This window comes from Xenopus laevis, chromosome 9_10S, assembly GCF_017654675.1.
Source record: "Xenopus laevis strain J_2021 chromosome 9_10S, Xenopus_laevis_v10.1, whole genome shotgun sequence".
In the NCBI taxonomy this organism is placed as follows: Eukaryota; Metazoa; Chordata; class Amphibia; order Anura; family Pipidae; genus Xenopus; species Xenopus laevis.
This window is the reverse complement of record NC_054388.1, coordinates 61,703,847-61,726,751: the sequence shown is the minus strand read 5'-3', so window position 1 is coordinate 61,726,751 and position 22,905 is coordinate 61,703,847. Positions and strand designations below refer to the sequence as shown.

At 38.7% G+C, this 22,905-nt stretch overlaps 1 protein-coding gene across 1 annotated transcript in view; it reads left to right on the top strand.

Moving 5' to 3' along the window:
• acvr1.S (activin A receptor type 1 S homeolog) overlaps positions 1-5,659 on the top strand; it is a gene marked incomplete at its 5' end in the record, with an annotated part of 51,239 nt that extends 45,580 nt beyond the window's left edge. Inside the window, 2 exon segments of the mRNA NM_001090258.1 lie at positions 2,348-2,478; positions 4,062-5,659. Of these exon segments, the coding sequence (NP_001083727.1) occupies positions 2,348-2,478; positions 4,062-4,196 (266 nt within the window). The 3' untranslated portion in view covers positions 4,197-5,659.
• Positions 5,660-22,905: the final 17,246 nt, after the last annotated feature.

Here is a 22,905-nt window from a genome sequence, read left to right as displayed (position 1 = left end):
CTCGTGTGTGTGTGGGGGGGTTCAATATTTTGTGCCAGAGCCTCCCTGGGGTGGAGGGGTTCAGTCTTCGGGCCAGAGGTCAGCTAAACACTTTGTAGAGCACTTGTCTTTTCTCATAGCAGAAACAGAAGAGCACCACTATCCATGGCATGTGCTGTAAACATAATAGTTTGAAGTGAAATAATTTCTTATTCCAAGTAATTGTATCCAGTACACAGGTGTGACTTATATTGGTGGAAAATATTGTATTTTCTGTAAACACGGCTACTAATGGTTTTATGATTTATTCTTCGTGGCTTTTGAAGAAATTACTGGCCGGCCGTGCTTTGTGTTTTTTTATTTCGATAATATTCTAGGTGTCCTGACACATACAATGAAGAGCTAATAAGAGCTACTGCAGCCATATGGATTGAGCCTATATTAGCTCTACAGAGGAAGCTGATTCCTGTACCATACTGATGGCTTGGCTCTGTTTCAGCTTATGCAGGGATTGTGTTCATAAAAGCAGTAGATAAGAGTTAATTCTGGTGACTCCAAATTTATTCTGGCACAAGAGGGAAAATTGAAATCCAAATGAAACCTTCAAGTTGCTTGAGACAGAATCCATTATTCCAATTTTTTTTTATTTTAAAGGCATGTTTTATTAATTTTGCTGAGCACAAATACTCCTCACATTCTGTCCAAAATAAGGAACATCTGTTGTTTCAAAAACAGCTCCCCAGCAGGTGTGAGCAACACCTAGAATAACAGATGTTTTTATGTCTGATAAAGCAATTGCTTTTTTCATCAGAGGAATTTAAGTGCTTTGCCAATACTTGTCTCACTCACTTCCTTTCTCCAACGAAACAGCCTGGTAAAAAGAATAAAACAGCCAGACATATTCTCAGAGAAGTATTGTTAATAAAGACTGATTTGTTTTGTCTTGTGTTGCTTTATGCTCAGTTACTGGGGTTAGACAAGGGCAGGATTTCCCCTGCTTAAAGGGATACTGTCATGGGAAAACCTTTTTTTTTTTTTTTCAAAATGAATCAGTTAATAGTGCTGCTCCAGCAGAATTCTGCACTGAAATCCATTTCTCAAAAGAGCAAACAGATTTTTTTATATTCAATTTTGAAATCTGACATGGGGCTAGACATTTTGTCAATTTCCCAGCTGCCCCTGGTCATGTGACTTGTGCTCTGATAAACTTCAATCACAAATTTCAGCAGCATGGTTATGGGACAAAAATGAAAACATTCTTCTTGCATTAATGATTGATGTAACTATTGGACAATCTGTAGATGGAAAGCACTACAAGGAATCCAAAATAGCCAAAAAGCTTTATCTGTATTGTAATTGTTTGCGTCTGTATATTGGATGCCAGACCCATGAGTTGCCATTTGTGTGTGCCAGTGTTCCCTAGCTTAACTAGGAGATTCATGCAACCTATGCTGGGATAATTAACTTTGTGCAGAGTTAGATTTATGGTATTCCCTTGTACTAAACTTACTAAGTGAGGTAATTAAAAAATAACTGCAGCATTTGCACTAGGTCTAGTAACCCATCGCATCCATTCTGATGTTTGTTCTTAAAGAGGGTATTATTATCATTAAATAGTACTTGCTGATTGGTTGCTATAGGTTTTCAAACCTAGTTCAAACCTTGTGACTTTTGTTATCCCTAAAAGCCAGCAAGATATGCCTTGTTTGTATTATATGATTTGTGTTTTATAGTCCCTATAGTCCCTCGTTTATATTAATGTGGGTTTTATTTCTCTCTGGAAAGAAATTTCAACATCCAGTTTTGCAAACTAGTTCAAAGTTCCCCATGGCCGAAGTCTATATGTTGGACTTGCCTATATCACACAACAGAATGATAAACATACCCTTGACCTGTTACCCACAGTGCAGTTTACTGTTGTCTGATTTAGAAATAGGGGAAATAGACATTTAATGCCTTTAGTACTTGGAGGTGCCATAGTGTTTCTATGCTAAAGTTATATTCAAAGGATAAACATGGAAGTTTAAATTGGATTTTTGACTCTGCGTCCCATTAATGACTAGCAATTTATTCCTCCTTCTTTATATTTGTTGTTTCTTTCGGGATTGAAGGTGTTGAATCCCTTTCCAAGCCATGTAAGAGATTAGTAGAGGCTTAACAGAACAGAGCGGATTAGATCTAAGGTCATCAGTATTGTGTTTTTTTTTTTTTTTTTTAAACCTGTTTTTCCTCAATGAGTATAAATAGCATCCAATAAAGCAGCAAATTGTAACCCTGTGTTTTATAATCAGGTTCCATTTAAAGTGCTGCTTTTGGTGTCATTTATTGACTTTATATATTTGAACTAAGCATGTTATTTAACTCCTAGGCATTGTGGAAGAATACAAGCCTCCTTTTTATGATGTTGTACCCAATGACCCGAGTTTTGAAGACATGAAGAAGGTTGTCTGCGTGGATCAACAAAGACCAAACATTCCCAATCGATGGTTCTCAGATCCAGTAAGTACTGTTAGTTACACCCAAGGCAGATATACACCTATTTTAGTATCTTATCCTCATTTAAAATGATTATTCATATATATTTCCATATAGAATCGCGGTTTCCTTTCTAAAAATGTGCTCTAACAGTTGCATATTCTGCCTTGCCCATACATTCCATTGTACTGCCTCAAACAAATCCATTTTATTTCTCTCCAAGCCTTACTTTCCATTGTGAAACCCCGCGGCTTATAACAAGGTCACCTTGTTATGTAGGTCCATTGTTATTTAGGACAACAGAAGCTATTACCCCCAAATGTCAACTGACATATGACAGTTGCTATTACTGACATTTGACAGAAGCTATTGAACCCAAATGTCAGACAACGGACTTATGCTGAAGCCAACATTAAAGGATGCCCATATGATAATATGATAAGTACTATAATATTGGTACTTGCATGGCCAGCTGCTGTGCCAATTGTGAACCAACTAGAAAGGGCTAAGGCACAGAAGGTGTTCTTCTAGCCAGATGATGGCATAGTTACACCCCATCCCTTGACTGTGCTTCAGTAGTGCCTTATGGTAATATCTGTGCTATTAAAGTAGGCCAAATATTTAACTGTAGATGGGTGATTAGTTGACAGATGTGGGCTGCGTCCGATTTTAATGATCATGTCAAACAAAGATGTGTAGTTCTTAAACAAATGTTATAGACTGTCCACATTTAGACTTGAAGCTGTTTTATTACATCAGTAAGGTCTTGTGTATCCACAGACCAAAATCAGCACCTGTGTCTCTGGTATGAGTACTCCAGTCATGATAGTATGCCTTAGATCTAGTTGCTTTCCTTGGGATGATGTTTAAGGATTGTTGGAATAGTAATTCATAAGTAGCATCTGAAGAGGGCATATTTTGACCATACCTCCTCTAGATGGAGCCTTTATAATCTTATTCCTAGATTACACTTTTTGAATCACCTCATTATCTCACTCTGCAATAAGTAATCCTCTTTCCATAATAATCAGGTAAGTCAGTTGCCTTAGTAGAGTTTTCTGTTGGCTTTTTCCAGCCTACATAATAATTTGCTGTGCTTCATATGAAACTCTTGTTATTCATTATCCATTTTCAATTGATGACCTGCAGGCTTACAAATGTAAAGGCCTTTTCCCATGTTGTTGAAACGTGGCTCCCAGCATCATACCAACACTGGAAATGGGATTAGTAGAGAATTCCTCTGTGTGGACATGGCTGTACAGGGTATAAGAAAATTTAGTGTGTAGTCCTTGCTATAGAGATTCCTTTTTACCGCCATGTTTGGCCATATCCTCAATACAATAGTCGACATCCGTCTGCACATATATTGTCTAATGCTATTCAACATTAAACACATATTTCTTCAGAGAGGTGCATTGTCTATAGCCAAATTAATCACTTTAGGGATTATTTATGTGCGTCATTGCCTACAGTTGGTAGTTGAATGCATTCTTGCAAAGTAATGTCCCATTATTTGCTGCTATGTAGTCAACATGGCCTTAATAAATGCCTTCCCTATCTGTTTAATATTTCTGTCATTACCTAAGCCATTCTCTTTTCCTTTGCAGACTCTAACAGCGCTTGCTAAGCTGATGAAGGAATGCTGGTATCATAACCCCTCCGCAAGACTCACAGCCTTACGCATCAAAAAGACTTTAACCAAAATTGACAATTCTTTAGATAAACTGAAGTCTGACTGTTAAAAACTCTTAATTGACACTGCCATGAAATCTGTGCATAGTTCATGCCGACAAAGAAGAAAATGACACAGTGCTTGCCTGCCGAGGTGTAGACTTTGTTTCAAGCGGTTTATTTTTAAGGGAAATTCTCACAAGGAGATAATTTGATAAAGTGCAAAATGACGCCATATAGTTTTAGCGATGCCTCTCCCATTACTGTGTTAGAAATTCTGGTTGCCCTGGATAAACAAAGTCAGGGGCTTTTGGCGGTTTACGTAGAAAAATACGGAGGAAGCAGATTTTTTTTTTCTTTTGAAATATAATTGCTGGGGGATTGAACATGATTTTTAAAACTTCTAAATCTGCACAGAACGTCGCATCTGCTACGACTAAAGTGTTTGCGTGACCGTGTTGCATTTGATACATTTTCGGATTATTTTTTTGTGAAATGATTTCCTACAAATCGGAATCGTAGACACTACGTGGCTGCCTGTTTGAAGACAATCCCACTTCGGAATGTTACTCAGAGACTTCTGGACTCACTTCCATGCCAAAGGCTGGTCGGACGGTTTTTGCAAAGATTTTGGGTCTCTGAAGGAGCACAGAATATAGAACAGGACAGATCTGGGCATTAAAAAAGATGAGTCTGGAGAAATGAAAGAAATTTTCAGAGTTATCCCGATCACTCCTACGGAAAAAAAAACTGAACTGGTGATTTTTTTTTTTTTTTAATCAGCAATATTGCGTGTGCTTCTCTGTTATTGCACTAGCAATTTTTTGCATTCCTTAATTGCACTGTTACTGTTCATTTTAATGACAGATGCCAAATATATGGTTGGCCGTGTATGGATCTGTGTTTCCGGAATACACCAATTTATTTTGGGGGGGGGGGAGGTTTAAGAAACGGAAATTTGTCAGATTTAGCTGCATTTTACACGTGTACTGATGTTTACAATAATGCCGAACATTAGGAATTTTTGTTGTCTATACAAAACTTTGCAAATTATTTATTACTTGTGCACTTAGCGGTTTTCAAACAAAACTGATCAGTGCAGGCAGTTAGCTCTATTTTGTGGTCTTTTACTTTTCTTCCCCCCCCACATCCCTTTTACATGACTAATTTTGTAACACAGTATGATAAAGCGATTATTTCTCGAATATCACATTACGATGTCACGTTAAATTCTCCATATTGAGATATGCGTGTGTGCGGTCTGTATCAATTTCAGTTTAGAGAACTAAACATTTATCGCTGTTACCCAACATTTTTTTTTCCTGCTCACCTTTTAACTGACATAGGAATTAACAACATAAAAGGAAAATTTCAGTAGAAATGTAGGATATTATAATGGGGAGATGCATTTCTTCTAAGCTATATATAATATGTGCATTGTTAACTCTGCCACAAAAATAACTATTTTGTTTTAATCTACTTTTTGTATTTAGTAGTTATTTGTATAAATTAAATAGAATGTTTTGAAGTCTAACAATTTCTGTTGTAACTGTGCATATTAAACACCGTGGGGAAAACTTTGAAAGAACAACTCTATAGGTCATATTGGAATGTATTGTACAATAAGGTGCATATCAGATTTTCTACAGGCCCAGCCAAGCTGTGAGATCCACATGTTAAAGATGGAGTGCAAATGAATGTGACCTTTTTTTCCTAGAAATGTTTGATTTGAGGGTCCCACTACCCCTAATAACAAAGCAGTGGTTCAAAGGATAAGTGATAAAAAAAAAATAACATTAAGGGTTACATTACTTTTGGGTTGCCAGGGTTAAAGACTGCATCATAACAATTAAATTTTCATGTTGAATAAAAAGAAAATAAACCTTGCATACATCTTACTAAAAAAAATAATTGAAAAGGAAAATTGCCCTTCTTTTTACATGAGCTTATTTAGTTACTGTTCTTTGACTTATTTAGGAAAAAATATTTTCTGAACTTCCAAAAATAACTTTAAAACACACAACACACACACACACACACACAAATCCATAAATTGAAAAGAAGCCATGACATATTGTAAGTTACAGTTACCAAACCCATTTTAGGCTCTCGGTGTCATGTTAAACCATCCCTCCGCTTGTTCCGCTGTGAACTGATTGATACTAGGACTTGAAGGGGGAATATAATTAAAGTCGCAAAGAGAAAAACAATTTGCACCAATAAGAATAAAAATCCACATCTTGCATTGTAACATTGTTCCTTAAAGGGATCCTGTCATCGGAAAACATGTTTTTTTTTTTTTGAAAACGCACTAGTTAATAGTGCTACTCCAGCAGAATTCTGCACTGAAATCCAAAAGAGCAAACAGATTTTTTTTATATTCAATTTTGAAATCTAAAATGGGGCTAGACATTATGTCAATTTCCCAGCTGCCCCTGGTCATGTGACTTGTGCCTGCACTTTAGGAGAGAAATGCTTTCTGGCAGGCTGCTGTTTTTCCTTCTCAATGTAACTGAATGTGTCTCAGTGGGACATGGGTTTTACTATTGAGTGTTGTTCTTAGATCTACCAGGCAGCTGTTATCTTGTGTTAGGGAGCTGTTATCTGGTTACCTTCCCATTGTTGTTTTGTTTGGCTGCTGGGGGGGGAGGGGGTGATATCACTCCAACTTGCAGTACAGCAGTAAAGAGTGATTGAAGTTTATCAGAGCACAAGTCACATGACTTGGGGCAGCTGGGAAATTGACAAAATGTCTAGCCCCATGTCAGATTTCAAAATTTAATATAAAAAAAAATCTGTTTGCTCTTTTGAGAAATGGATTTCAGTGCAGAATTCTGCTGGAGCAGCCCTATTAACTGATTCATTTTGAAAAAATGTTTTTTCCCATGACAGTATCCCTTTAAACTGTTATTGCATTGCGAATTTTTAATTGCGCCTTTCAAATTTTAATTGCGCACTCTTAAGAAGTGCTTGAAGGTGTAATCTTTTGGAGCAAACAACTTTTTTAGAAAGAAGTTTTATTACATTTACTGCGCATTGGCGCAAGTTATAAAATTCGCAAACCTTCTTCATATTAAATTCATGCTAAATAAATTTGGTAACTTTTGGCATTACCAACTTTTATTACATTCCTCCGGAAGTGTCTTTGCTTTCCATAGAATCTGTGCACCCCTACTAAAAAGCCGATGGACTTCATTTCACATTATCTGTACTGTGGCCAAATTCATGGCTGCTGGTGGCCACAGATGAGTGTCTGCTTTACACTTGTATGAGCTAAATTGTATTGCAGCATGGGTCTAACTAAGTGTAATATTTTTAGAATCTTTCTGCTCAGGGTATAAACAAACATTGTTACTGCTAAGTATGCTATGTATTAAACTGCTAACACTGTTATAAACTTTAATCCAGTGCTGTCAAGATGGCAGCGCACAAGTCTTTCTTGTGTGGCCCCCACATCAAAGTGTGCTGTGACTGCTTACCTTGTGTAGCTTTTAAAAGATATCCACCTCACATTTAGACTGTAAGCCAGTGCATGATTTTCACCTCAGACACCTTCCTATGTGTACCATACTCTGCCTGCCCTGCTCTATGCTGCCTGTGTTTGCCATGCCCATGGTCGCTCTGCAAAAGATATAAACTTGTTGCATGGCAATTTTATGGCACAGGTTGTATTGGGGCCAACCAGACAAAATGCTATACTGGATCTAGTGATCACTAATGACCCAGAATGTATAGCATATGTGCAAGTAATTAAACCCTGGGCAATTGTGACCATAATGTGATCTCATTTAATGTCTGGTGCAAAAAACAAATATACACTGGGACCACAAATTTTTTAAGCTCGTTAAGGGCAGAGACACACGCTCAGATTTGAGGAGATTAGTAGGTCTATTATTAGAGATCATATTTAAAATTTTGTCCTAGTGAATGGCATTATGAGCATCAATCAGCATGGCTTTATAAGGAAGAGGTCATGTCAAATTTGATTGTTTTTCATGATAAGAAAAGTGACAGTGAGCAGTAGATGTAATCTATTTGGATTTTGTCAAAGCATTTAATACAGTGCCCCACAAATAACTGCGTTGTAAACTAAACCGAAGGGCTGTTGAGCTTAATGAGGTCGTTTGCACGTGGATAGGAAACTGACTACAGGATCGGGTACAGACGGTGGTTGTTAATGTTACATTCTCTACTTGGAGTTAGGTTCTTTGTGGGGTCCCTCAGTGCTCTGTATTGGGTCCACTTTTATTTAGCAAGTTAAACAAAAGGTATTGTAAGTAATGTATCAGTGTTTGCAAATGACAAATGAATTCCACATCTTGATTTAATTCCATTCAGGATGTGACATCCTTGCAGCAGGATCTTGACAAACTGACAATCTGGGCAGTGTAAAGTCTTGCACCTGGGATGTAAAAATATTCAAGCCATTTATACCCTTAATGGAACTGCACTAGGCAATTCCATAATGGAAAAGGACCTTGGAGTCCTTGTAGATGATAAACTTGGCTGTAGCAAGCAATGCCAGTCAGCAGCATCAAGGGCAAATAAGATCTTGAGCTGTATTAAAAGGATAGACTCACAGGAGATGGGGGCATTCTTCCACTGTATAGAGCTCTGGTAAGGCCCCATCTAGAATATGCTGTATAGTTTTGGTCTTCAGCACTCAAACTAACTAATTATTGAATTAGAGAGGGTCCAGAGAAGGGCAACTAAACTGGTAAAAGGTATGGAAAATCTTAGTTATGAGGAAAGACTGGCAAAGTGGGGGTTGTTCATGCTGGAGAAGAGGCGCTTAAGGGGGTGATATGATAAGTATGTTTAAATATATAAGGGGATATTACAATAACCTCTCTAATGCTTGACCAGTAGGTCCTTCTAGCTTACAAGAGGTCAAGCATTCTGATTAGAAGAAAGGAGGTTCTGTCTAAATATTTGGAAGGGTTTTTTTTTACAGTGAGAGCTGTGAAGATGTGGAATTCTCTCCCTGGCTGATACATTAGATATCTTTAAGAAGGGGTTGGATGGCTTTTTAGCAAGTAAGGGAATACAGGGTTATGGAAGATAGCTCATTGTACAAGTTGATCCAGGGACTAGTCCGGTTGCCGTCTTGGAGTCAAATTGGAGAGGCTTAAAATGGGGTTTTTTGCCTTCCTCTGTATCAACTAGCAGTTAGGCAGGTTATATACACTTAAGGTTGAACTTGATGGACGTGTGCATTTTTTTTAACCTAACTTACTATGTTGGCATACGAGTAACTTACATGTGAATGGTCCGCATCTACCCTCGTGGTGGCCCTCCGTCGGCCGGACTCCGCTCCAGACACAATGACAACGTCCAAAGTAGCAGTAGATAGACGGGAGCCTTAATAACCACGGGTAGTTTTAGAATAAAAAAAAGTCTTTATTTCCAAGCATCTTTAAAAACACAAACAGGTATCCTCCTGGAGCTGTTTAACTAAACCATGACGTGTCTAGTCACTCTATGCGTTTCGTGCCTCTCTTTGGCACTTCATCAGATCTGATATTCTATTTTAGTGCAGAATTCTGCTGAAGCAGCACTATTATGTTTTCCCATGACAGTATAATTAAGGGCCGTAATTGACACCTGTTTTTTCACAGAATGAATGAACTCACTAATTGAACTCCACACTGCTATTCTTTGCAGCGTCTAGTGATCCTATATGAGCATTAATGCATTAAACAATTTATCTTCGACAAGAGAAAGCTTTAAACAATTTACAGTTTACAAAGGCAAAGCTTTGGCACATGATTTATTTTATACACCCACCCCACCCCAACACGCTGCCTTTTTTAAAGCTGCCCTGCTACTATAACAATTAGCAGTACTATTTCTAGTGGTTTCACAGAGGCCAAGGAAAAGGGCTGAAATCTGACCAGCAACTTGGCAGACAGGGAACAATTAGAAATAATTGAGCAATGCCAAAATCCAAGTATTTTACAACATAAATAAAACAATTCTATGTGTTGTTGGTTGAGAAATACACATCTTTGCTTCAGCAGTCAATATGTTGCTGGCTTCTAGCCATTGTGAAATTGGCAGCATAAAAAAATATATTTGTCTCTGCTTCTGTTAAAGGGGCATTGATGATCAGAGGGGAAAAATATATTGTTTAATGGGGGAGTGTCAAATTTGTACTGTATGTTTTAGGTTAATGCATGCTAGTAATTACTTTTATTGTGTGCATGTCATGTTCTTTTTGACACAGAGCTATCAGCTCTCCGTAAATCTTCTATATTTATATACCAGGGTGAATAAGGGTGTAAAGGGGCACAGTTCGCATGTAATTGCCTTTGTTTATGTTATTTATGGGTTAGACTGCAAGCTCCACTCACGGACTGATGGAATGATGTATAATGTTTGTAAAGGACGGTGCAATATGTTGGCACTATATAAATAAAGTTTGAAGAAAGAACAGGCCCTGTTTTTTCTTCAAACTTTCAGATGTGCCGCTCCCTAAAGCTGGGGGTCTGGGGCTGGTGCACCCGGACCACATTTACTATTTGGTGATATATTCACAATATATTCTTGGGCACATGGATCCCCTAACTTTTTTACCCGTGAGCCACATTCAAATGTAAAAAAGTTGGGGAGCAACACAAGCATGAAAAAGTCCTTTGGGTGACAAATAAGGGCTGTGATCTGACATTTGGTAGCCCCTACGTGGACTGGCTACAGGAGGCTCTACTCAACACTATACATTTGTTTTTATGCAATTAAAACTTGCTTTCAAGCCTGGATTTCAAAAATAATCACCTGCATTTAGGACGCTGAGAGCAACATCCAAGGGGTTGGAGAGCGACATGTTGCTCACAAGCTACTATTGGGGATCACTGCTTGTTCACCTTGTCTCTATCATTTTTGTACTATAAATAAAGAACGTATCAGACTGGGATGCCAGAGGACCTACGAGATAATCTTAGACCATAAGACCATTTTTCCTCTTTTCCCCACTAAGCCTCTTTATTTTACTAAACTCTCTTCTCTACTTAATATAGCCTACAGTCTTCCATCTTTTTAGCCTCTTTGTTCCCACATAGAAATAGGTAATGATCATGAAATAGGCCAAATGGTTAGAAGCAGGAGGAGCCATTGACACCTGGGCCCACCTGGAGTTTTACTGGTATTCCAGGTGGCCAGTTCAACTCTAAAAAAAGAATAATAATATATAGGAGATGATGGTAAGCTTATATAAAGGCCCATAGTCAGTGTAAATTTAGTTTGTCACTCTCCATACCACCCATGGTCACCTATAGCATGTCTCCAAATTAAATTGTATTTTTTTTTAATTGTGTTTTTTTTTTTTATTTATCTACAGCCAGGCATGTCAACTTTCCCATACCTGGGGAAGTCACCTTAATTTAAGCCCTTCATTAACATGTCTGTCTCTGTCTGTCCATAGGTAGTCCGAAGCCCAACACACCCACACCATTGAAATACATAGAATTGTCACTGATGCAGTCAAGATGCCCCAGATAACTTTGGGGGTTGGCATCTCAATATCGCACTCCTCTGAAAATAGAATTAATTTTTTTTTTAGATAATTTTGCCCATGAGGCTGTTTTAAATCCCCAGGACCTGTTTACAATCACAGCCCCAGTAACTATGAACTTGAGCATATTCCAAACTCCTAAAGTAACACCAAATTAATTACTCTCCAAAAGAAGTTTTCTGACAAAGGGGTCCATCTACCCATGAGCTCTGTATCTTGAAGTTCTTTCTATTTCTCCTTTCTATAGCAATTGTCCACTTTCTTAGATTGGATCTTGACTGATTAATAGTCAACTTTCCAAAATGAATATGATGACTCCTGCCATGACCAGTGTTCTGTCTATCTCTGGCAGTGCTTTATTATAGTATTATCCAAATGACAAATACTGTTGGAAATACACATTTTTCATGGAAATACTTTATTTTTGTTAGCAGAGAGCTGATCTGAACTGCATGTGCAGCTTCTTTGTAAGTGAGGACAGACACACCAACTTCTGTGTATACAGTAACTTGGTTGCTTTATAGAACTCAGCATAACATGTCTGCATCAGGAACTTTTCATAGAGAGCAAACACAGGAAGAGGAAGAAGAAAATCACACAGGGTTACCGGTAAAACATGACATCACATTGCTAAGCAACAATAGACCCTCCCTGCATCAAGTAAAACCCACTGGAACAACCTCTGTCTGTTATTTTCCAACAAATTTATAAAACAGTGCTTTAAATAAGGGCTACTTTATTATTTTCACAGAGACCTGCAATGTTCTAGTTTTCCTTTATATTCCCTTTATATGTTAAAACTACAGCTCTAGAGAGAGAGCTGAGAAAAGATACCTGTAGAACCTTGTATCTTATGCTCTAGATTTGTTTTTAACCAAAATATTTTATTTGTGATTCCTGCTTTATAATTAGTCAGGTGACCTCTTAAGTGGTATGGTCCATGCTGAGGATAGGCAGCAGAATTCTTCACTATAGCGCAATGCAGATGGTAAAGAGAGATGGACAGAATGTCCTCATTCCATAACATTTGGAGAATGTGCTAAAATTTATTAATTCTCTTCTAATCGCGTGGGCTACTCGTTGACCTGCATAAAAGCTATTTTTCTCGTCCGTCTCCTATCCTATCACTCATTTCAATCTGCTGAAATCACAAATGCTGGTGTAGGGACCTTAAGGGTTAATTTCCCCTTTAGTTGGAGCCTCATGGTAGATACAGGGTTTCCTAAGGAGCAGATCCCTTGTGATTGGTGCAGCCTGGCTGATCCCAAAGGCAGCTACAAGGTGTTGCTGTGCAACAATATAAAAGGAGATGTCATGTACTCAGTAAGCCATTACAGATTACAGTTTTATTGTTTTGCTTCCGAACCTTGTTCACTGTGGAGTGAATCCTATCAGGCAAAATGTAGGCAAAAGGGAGTTCGATAGGCCTGCCAAGGCTGGGCAGTATCCTCCAGTGCCTGAAAGCTCAACCAAGGAGGGTTTAAAGTTTAGATTTCCGGATTTTCATGTTCACACTATGGAGAGTGTTGAGAGCTGCAGTTCAGCAATGGATGTCAGGAGAGCTCACGCTATAGACAGGGTTGGGAGCAAATACCTGAAGGATTCAAGCCTTGTTATGTGCTCAACTGGGAGAGTCTGGAGCCTATAAAGAGATCATCGCTGTGGATGCCTGTCAGCTCTGTGTGAGACTAACCGTCTGTGTGACTCCTTTGGGGTGAGTGTTACCTGAGGGAAGGGGTAGGAAAGGATGAGGAGCCAGCGATCTCCTGTTTTGGAGAAACAAGCTGTTTGTGTGCCTGCCACGTGGGAGCAAATACTTTCCACCGGGAAAGGTATTCGGGCAGGTAGCGCTACCTAGGACTGGTACTCTTTTGGGGACAAGGGATGGAGACTCTTGGGCTGCCAAAATGGAGTTGCGGGACTTTTCCTGGCAGGGAATTATCAGGACTGGACTGCTACAGGTTCCTAGGGTAGTGGGTAATGCTTTGAATATGTGTATAATGTTACAGTTTACTTCCCCTTTGAAATTGCACTTCTCTGTATAAAGTTTATATTTTTATATAATAAAGTGTGTGATTGGACCCCATTAGGTGGAGGCACTGCCAGAGAGGAGTTTCCCAGTACCTTTCACTTAGCAAAGGGGACTCAGGACCTGCATCGGTAAGAATTATGCGATGTACCACCTTGGCACCAGGGGGGTGGCCAAAACTGGGTTACACTGGTTTAATAAAGCATCTTCTCTAAGGAACAGTAAACAGCATGCAAACACAAAAATGCTGGAACCATAATCTTTAGCAAAACCTGCATTCCAGAAGCCTCACTCCAGATTCAGCATAACAAATAGCTCTGAAATCTTCTTCTGGTATATGCAAATGTTCGTATGCTGAATTTTACAAAACACTGTATTTTTGTTTGCAGTTTGCTTTTTTTGGGTGACCCTTATTGCTAGTACACATGAAGTCTTAAAGGAGAAGGAAAAGCATGTTATACTTGGGGGTGCCAAAAGTTAGGCACCCCCAAGTGATTGTATTTACTTACCTGAAACCCTACAGAAAACTGCACTGGCCCGGGCTTATTCCAGCGAGCACCATGTATCGATCGTCTTCCTGCTTCTTTTTTCTTCTTGCGGCTGCGTAGAGCTAAAAGTTGAACTTTAACAAAAAAAGTTGCCTATTTCTTTCTATTGTGCATGCATTTGCCCTGGGAAACTTGAAAAAAGAAGAAGCTGGAATAACCCTGGGCTGGTGCAGTTTTCTCCTGATAGGAGCACCGGCCCAGGCTGTCAGGTAAGTAGATACAATGGGGCAAATTCACTAAGATTCGTAGTTGCGCCAGGCGTAACTTCGCCGCACTTCGCCACACTTCGCCAGGCGTAGTTTCGCCAGCGCTTCGCAAATTCACTAAAATCCGAAGTTGCGCTCAAGGGTAGCGTAAGGTTGCGAAGTTGGGCTAGCGTTGATTCGCGAAGCGAAGTTACGCTAGCGATGGTTAATTTGCATACGGCGCCAAATTCAAATTTCAATGGAGGAATACGTAGAATCACTACAAATGCCTGGGAAACCTTCAAAACATCAAATAAAAAATTTATTTTGCCATACACATGTGCCCACTGTATAGGTAAGTTGCCATGAGTCAGGAAATGTAGGGGGGAAGGAGGGGAGCCCCAAAAATGTTTTCGATCTTTTTCAGCCTATCACCCATAATGTAGAAAACACGCCAGCATTTTTTGGGACTTAGAAAAAATTTTGACTTTTTTTGAAGCAATCCCTATCTACTCTATTGCGCTTCGCCTGGTCTGAGGTGGCGAAGGAAGTCTAGCGTAAAAGGTAGCGTTCAGTACACTGCGCGCGTTAGTGAATTTGCGTAGTTACGTCCCTAGCGAAAATTCGCCTGGCGTAAGGGTGCGAAGTAACACTAGCGAATCTACGCCAGCGTTCGTTAGTGAATTTGCGCAGTAACGAAAATGCCAAACGCTAGCGAAGTAACGCTAGCGTTCGGCGCTTAGTGAATTTGCCCCAATGACTTGGGGTGCCCAACTTTTGGCACCCCCAAGTAAAAATGCCTTTCCTTTTCCTTTAAGAAGGGAGTGCATACTTTCCAGACATCTAAAGTCAATAGCCAAGTTATAGGCATCTGAACTATCCAGACCATTTCCCAGTCTGACCTCATCCTCTTCCCCTTCAACATGATATTGCCTGTTCCAAATAATTCATGACCAAAAAACAAGTTAAAAACATGAAAAAAAGTATTTGTATGACATCTTTATCACCTTTGTGCTCCAAAAACACAGCAGTTTGAGATCCACTGTAACCAATGTTGGATTCAGCGAAACAGATGTTCAGTAAAACGTGAAAGGCACAGGATACCCTGCCAACATGCCTGATCATATAGTACAATACAAGTGTATTCTCTCCTGGACTTAGCAGTGTATGCCAGGGGATGGTGCTGATAGCTGATGTCACAGGAGGAGATATATATATACATACACGTATACAGTACATATACATACAGATATTTTTTCTTTAAGTATGAAATTCAACTAAAAGTGAACTCTGAGAACTTTGGGCCTTTTGGAATAACAGGTAATACAGGCTAACAAATGAAATAAAAAGCATCTAATAGTTGCCAGGGGAAACCGGCATCTCCTAATATGTGTAAATTGCAAAAAAACAAACTGCAATAAAAACAAGAAGGTTGTTTTGTCTTTCACAGCGGCCAATGACTAAGACGTGCAATGTACAAAGCATTTAAAAACATGGCCCTAAATAGAAATACAGATTAAAAACAGATAATGGAAAAAAAAAAAAAAAATGAGTTTTATATCAAAATAGACTAGTAAAGAGAGTCTGAGGAACTGCAGGTATGTTTTCATGGACACTGTTTCTGTGACAATTGGACTTGGATCGTAATGTCCTTGTCATCTGCTGTAAGCTGGTATAGCAGCAGAATCCTGGGGGTTCTAGAATAATAGCGACCTACAGCTACAGCCAGATTTGGACTGGGATGATGTGACCCCACTAGTCCACATACAGTTGTGTTTAGAATAATAGCAGTGTGTTTAAAACAGTGACTAAAGCTCAAATCCTTATAATAGCTTCTATTTCCATACATACAAATGCATTGGTAACACTGCTCATTGTATTCCAAATTAAAACATTTATCAAATTTGTGTTATAGCAGTGTCTGTATTCTTCTTTACAAACTCAAACATTCAGGTGCAGATTTATCAAAGGTCGAGGTGAATTTTCGAATTCAAAAAATTCAAATTTCAAGCTATTTTTTGTGTACTTCGACTAGGAAATAGTCCTAATTTGATTTGAATTTGAAAAAAATTAGAATATCGAAATTTATCATGTAGTGTCTCTTTAAAAATTCGACTTCGACCATTCTCCACCTAAAACCTGCTGTTTTAGCCTATGGGGGACCTCCTAGAACCTATTTGGAGTCAATTGGTGGACTTTGAAAAATCAAAGTTTTTTTGGGAAAAACGTTGATTCGAATTTGATCGAATGCGCTGTTCTTTCGATTTGTACGTTTAAAATTCAGCCGAATATGGACCTATTCGATCGAAAACTTACCTATTCACCCAAATTCACCCAAAAAAAACGTAATTTCGGTTGGTCTTTTTGAATTCGAATTTTGAATTTTTCAAATTCGAAGTTCAACCCTTGATAAATATGCCCCTCACTGTGCAAACCAATCTTCTGCAGTTCTTGGTTTTGCCTCACATGCGAATGCGCATACTGTGCGAGTCCTGTACCTTGGTAAAAGTATTCGCACACAAAGCAGGTCGAAACTGGCCCGGTGGTAGGAAAAGGATGGGTGCAGGGAGCAGTTCTGGCCCAGCAGGGCCCACAAGAGCGAGGCTACCGGTATTTTCCCAGTGTCCTATTGGCCTAGTCCAACTCTGTATGTAAATACAATTATTAGCAATATTAAAAATATAAAATATTTGTTATGAAAATATATATATATATAAATTAGTAGAAACATATATAAAACTATACAATATATATAAATACTGTATAACAAATAAAAATAAAATACACATTTAAACATAATAAAGAATATTATTTTACAATATCCCTGTAGTCTATTTTTAATTGTCTAGTTGACACTAATAGCAACAGCAGTTCATGTATTCATCCATATATCCAATATCTATCAGAACAATTTTGCCAATTAAAGTGACATATGCGGTGAGTAAGGTATGTGATCAAAATTGACTCAATGTTAAAGTGACCAGTGCAAAATATCACGTCAATTCTAAATATTCAAATAATCAACAATAAAAACTTAAATCCCAAAAGAAAAGTGACTGGTGCAATAATAATTTAGTGTAGTGTTTATAAAAATCACTACACTTAAAGAAACAGTAACACCAAAAAATTGAAGCCTTTTCAAGTATTGTTGGGTGAAGAAATTCGCTAGACACAAATTCGCAGCGAATTTACAAGCGTATTAATTGGTGAAACTGTGGCGACAATCCGCGGGGGAAAAAACTAATATAAAAATTGGCAAGCGCAAAATTATTCGGACACCCAATGACTTTAATGCATTTGGACCAAATAGTAGTGTGTATAAAAATTGACGCTTGTGTCAAAATTGGTGCTTGTCAAAATTATTTTGACGCCCATTGACTTCAATGCATTTTGTGAATTTTTCAACGTTTCGCAAATTTCGCGGTAAATTCGTGTATTTTTCAGTGAAACTGCAAAGATTCGCCAATCACTATTTTCAAGTAATAAAATATAATGTACCATTGTGCTGTGTGTTTGCTATAACAGAATAGGTGACAGTGTTATCTTGACTATGATTTCTCAAATGTGAAAACTTCCTTTAGAAATCTTTTAGAATTTGTACTAATCTTGGATAGTCTAACTTTATTTGCATTGACTTCTGCGATTGGCTTTCCTGAACTTGCATTTGATTGCATTTAGTTTAAATATCTGTGTGTGTTCAGAAGATGTACACCCTATGATTGAGTTCCCACTCACGAAACACATAAGGCTACATAATTTGAGATGGTTTTGCTAAATAAAAGATACTTTTTATTGCATCAAGCATTGGAGTGAAGTCCAGCTTGTGCAAGTCTAATTGCATCTATTGTCTCCCAAAAGCTGAAGGTCTGGCGCTTGTGCATTTCATGTTTTCAATCCTTTAAAACTCAAAATTTGATAGGGTTGTAACGTGGTTGGTATTTCAATGGCCGGAAGGGTAAAAAGGATTATTGATGCCAATGTTATTAATAGGGTCAAAAGATAAACATTTTTTACAAAGATAAAAATAAAAATTCATGCCCACTACTCAATTTAAAATTTTACCTAACAGTGTACCTAATAATTGCAAGCAATTCAAGGCTGAAATTTGAAAGCTGAACTATAGATTCCAGCAACATCTTAACTGTTGTGTAAAGCAAAATTAAGGGATAATATACCCCCCTACTATAAATTATAAGGCTATTAGAAGTCACTGGGGGGTTCTGTGACCCTATAAAGGCAGCAGGGTAACTTATACAGCAAACTCTGAGTATCACTCATGTTATTAGGGATAATAAATCCCCTACTGTAAATTATAAGGAAATTACAAATTGCTGAGGAGTTATGTGTTGATTTAGAAGAATCATTATGGTTGTTTTTTTTATGCTGCAAAAGACTTGAATTGTGGTGATTAGTCTGTCTCATGGTGCTGAGTACACATCATTTTAAACAATATTTTTTGTTGGAAGTATTACCAATACTTGTTCCTTATGCATACAGTTGGAAAATGAGAAACATGGCCTGGGATTATTGTTATAGCATGAATGTCACCATAGTGCGTTTTATAGTGCCATAAGCCACCCGGATTCAACTGTATTGTCTATAGGTTGTAGAAGATGAAATTCATCATAACACCATAATTCCATAATTCAATAAAAATAATACATTTTAGCTAGCATCTTTTAATATATTTCATTATAGGAGATTAATGCTTTCCAGAAATCTTTCCCACCCAGGGGAGATCCTGGCCCCTCCGCCGCTTGAGGCAGCTTGCAGTTGCTGCCTTCCCCCTCCCCCATGCGCTCACCTTTTTGTGCCGGAGGGGGTCCGGGGGGTCCACGAGGGCGGCAGAGAGGGCCAGGACACTAGCGCAGAGAGCATGTGTTGGAAGAGCCGAATTTCAGGTTTTAAAACTGGAAATTCGGCTCTTAAACTACCAGGAGCGGCATTTTTGCCTCCCCTGGTACCTAGTGGGGCGCTGCCGCCTGAGGTGAAAATCTCAGCTCGCCTCATTGGTGAAGCTCCCCTGTTCCCACCGCTATCCCTTATCAAACACTTTAGAGGGATGGTTTACTTTTTTTTAATGTGATATAGACAGCAGCATTCTAAGTTAGACAATGGTTGGTTCTTATTTTGTTCTTTCAATTTGATACAGTTACTTCTTTATTAAATGTCCCTGTACATTTGTCTGAATATATAATTATTGCCCTTTTCCTTGGTTTTCTCCAGTTTTTAGGAAGGCATTTCTGGATCAGCATGCAGTTTCGCTTTGGCAGGGGCATTGTATATTTAAAATACATTTTTATATCGTTAGCTTTCCTGGAATGTTATATTATCCACCCCACTTCCCTTTAATCAATCCTTCTAGGAAATGTCCCTGGATTTAGTAAAGCTATTTATAAAGATAGATAGAGAAAGCAATTTTTAAAACGATTTTTCTGAAATCTTATTGTTTAATCATTTCAGCATGCTGTGAGGGTAGAAAGGCAGAGAGGTCTTTTTAATTATGTTGTGATGTATCTTATAGATTATCCTGATGTTATCTAGTAATCAGGAAGCAAATGCTTAAATCTAGAAAAGACCACTGTGCAATGTGTTCTATTTGCCGCTTTGTGAGTTAGCAAAATTCTGTGATCAGTCATCTGTGGATGACACAGTATAATCACTAACAATTAAAGCACATCTCTTACTATATAATATATAGAAATATAGAAAAAGGAAAAATAGCTACACATGGCTCAGACTTCTGCCTTTAGCAACCACCTCAGCTACTCAGATGCCACCAGGTCTTAATATGAGAGGAGCCAAGCAAGAGTTCTGGACAAGTAAAGGGACACGATCATTAACAAGTGTTAGGACAGAAGGCAACACCAACTTCCCAAAGGATCACGAGATTTGGTGGTAGATTTATAAAAGAGTGAAGTTAGAGATCTCCACAGTACGCAGAGTGAAATACCGCCTCTCTCCATTCATTTCTATGGTATTTATCAAATGGTGAACTTTCACTATCCTCCTTTGATAAATACGCCTTTAAAAATCCCATAAAAATGGGTCTGTGGAGATCTCTAACTTCACTCTTTGATAAATCTACCCCAAAGTGAGTTTGGGCAGGCCGGGTTGGTTCAGGCAAAGTCAGGCAGGTGGTGAAAAAACAGGAATATCAATTAGAAAAGCTCACCCAGGAACTAACAAATTAGACCTAACAATGGGGTTGAGTTTGAGCCAAAGGCCCCAATAAATTTTCAAGCTTTTGCAACGTCATACAGGCCCGGACTGGCAATCTGTGGGTTCTGGCAAATGCCAGAGGGGCTGCTATAAGTTCCCATAGAAAGTCAGTATTTAGTGGTCTGGTGGAGGCTGTTTGGGCCTCTGTGTGGGCTGATTGGGCCTCTGTGTACCTGAAATGCCAGGGCCTATTTTAATTCTCAGTCCGGACCGTCATACGTACCTTGCGTAAAACACAAAAGTGCGCCCGCCATAGGAAGTCAATCACTTGGAGGGACCGGATTGACCCGACCCATGGGTGGCACACCGCTTCCCTGAGCAGTTACCTGCTACAGAACCTATACCTCCTCTACCCATTCCCCCCCCTAGTTTTTTTCCTACTGCCTGAATCTATGGCTACCTACGAGTCACCAGCATAAGTCAAAAGTCAAAGACTCCAGGTCCTTTCCTATGCACCTTACTGAATATACTGCCTCCTTATCCTCTATCCCTTCTCCCAACCCCCTCCCCTTTTTTATTTCATTTTTTCTCCCACCCTCTTTCCCTCTTCCTTACTCCTCTCTTTTGTCCATATCAGTCATGAAAAGGACTGTGTGAGCCTGCCTGCCCCCCCCCATCAGTACAGGGAGGGAAGTAGGGAGTAAGGATGGACCCACTACACTGACTGCACTTATAAGTGCAGCACAGGTTAGTTGTTTGGTTATGTTATTCACAAGCTCGATGTTTATATGTTTCCTTATTTCAATGGTTTGTTTTGCAAAGTTTTTGTATGTCTTTGAATGCTGATGGCCTCACCTGCTTTAAAGGGATCCTGTCATCGGAAAACATGTTTTTTTCAAAACGCATCAGTTAATAGTGAATTCTGCACTGAAATCCATTTCTCAAAAGAGCAAACAGATTTTTTTATACTCAATTTTGAAATCTGACATGGGGCTAGACATTTTGTCAATTTCCCAGCTGCCTCTGGTCATGTGACTTGTGCCTGCACTTTAGGAGAGAAATGCTTTCTAGCAAGCTGCTGTTTTTCCTTCTCAATGTAACTGAATGTGTCTCAGTGGAACATGGGTTTTTACTATTGAGTGTTGTTCTTAGATCTACCACAGGGGTCCCCAACCTTTTGAACGCATGAGCAACATTCAAAAGTAAAAGTAGTTGGGGAGCAACACAAGCATGAAAAATGTTCTTGTGGTGCCAAATGTGGATCGTCAACCTACAGTGAAGCTCTGTTTGGCAGTACACATGGTTTTTATGCAACCAAAACTTGCCTCCAAGCCTGGAATTCAAAAATAAGCTCCAACTTTCAGTACAGCAGTAAAGAGTGATTGAAGTTTATCAGAGCACAAGTCACATGACTTGGGGCAGCTGGGACATTGACAATATGTCTAGCCCCATGTCAGATTTCAAAATTGAATATAAAAAAATCTGTGTGCTCTTTTGAGAAATGGATTTCAGCGCAAAATTCTGCTGCATCAGCACTATTAACTGATTCATTTTGAAAAAAATGTTTTTTCCCTGATGCCCCATGTTCCTGTATGAGGGGGCTGCCATATTTGTGCAGCAGGAGCCCGTTAGCATTACAAACTTTAACTGACAGGCTGAGATGGGACAGTCAGGTTGGCAAACAGTAAGGTTAAGAAACTTCAACTAACAATTACTTACAAAAACAAAGCTCTCAGCAAAAAAGATCAACATGACCTATAGGTAACTTTAATGTACATTCATATTTTCAGTTTCACTTTAATACAGCTCGATCAAAGCTGATATTGTCTGCCTACAGGTGACACACTTCTCCAAATCTTCCTCTCCTAAATATCTACACAAAATATACTCTACATACTGTACGTTATTTATACCAACGAGAGGAAGACTGGAGTGGTTGTGATATGTTTTAGAACTGGATTCAACTATCGTATCCTAGCTCAGCATATAGATCCTGAGGGCAAACTCTTGATATTAAAAGTATCTATTGATGAAATTACATTTACTATTTTATCTTGTATCTTATTATGCTCCTAATACTTTTTAATCACAATCATTGTCTTTGCTTTCTAATTTTCACCATGTAAATCTAATTTTATGTGGGGACTCTGTGGTGTTAATACAAATGGCCTGTAGATGTCACTGTGCTCAGACTTATACTGAGCATACTTCCTGGACAGCTTAAAAGTGAAAGTTACTGTTGTGTAATGCCTGCATGAGAGCCTGTTAATAAAGCACTGTTATACTCTACTCATCCTCAGCTACCCAAAACATAACAGATTGACGGCTCGGTGGATCTTCTACCTC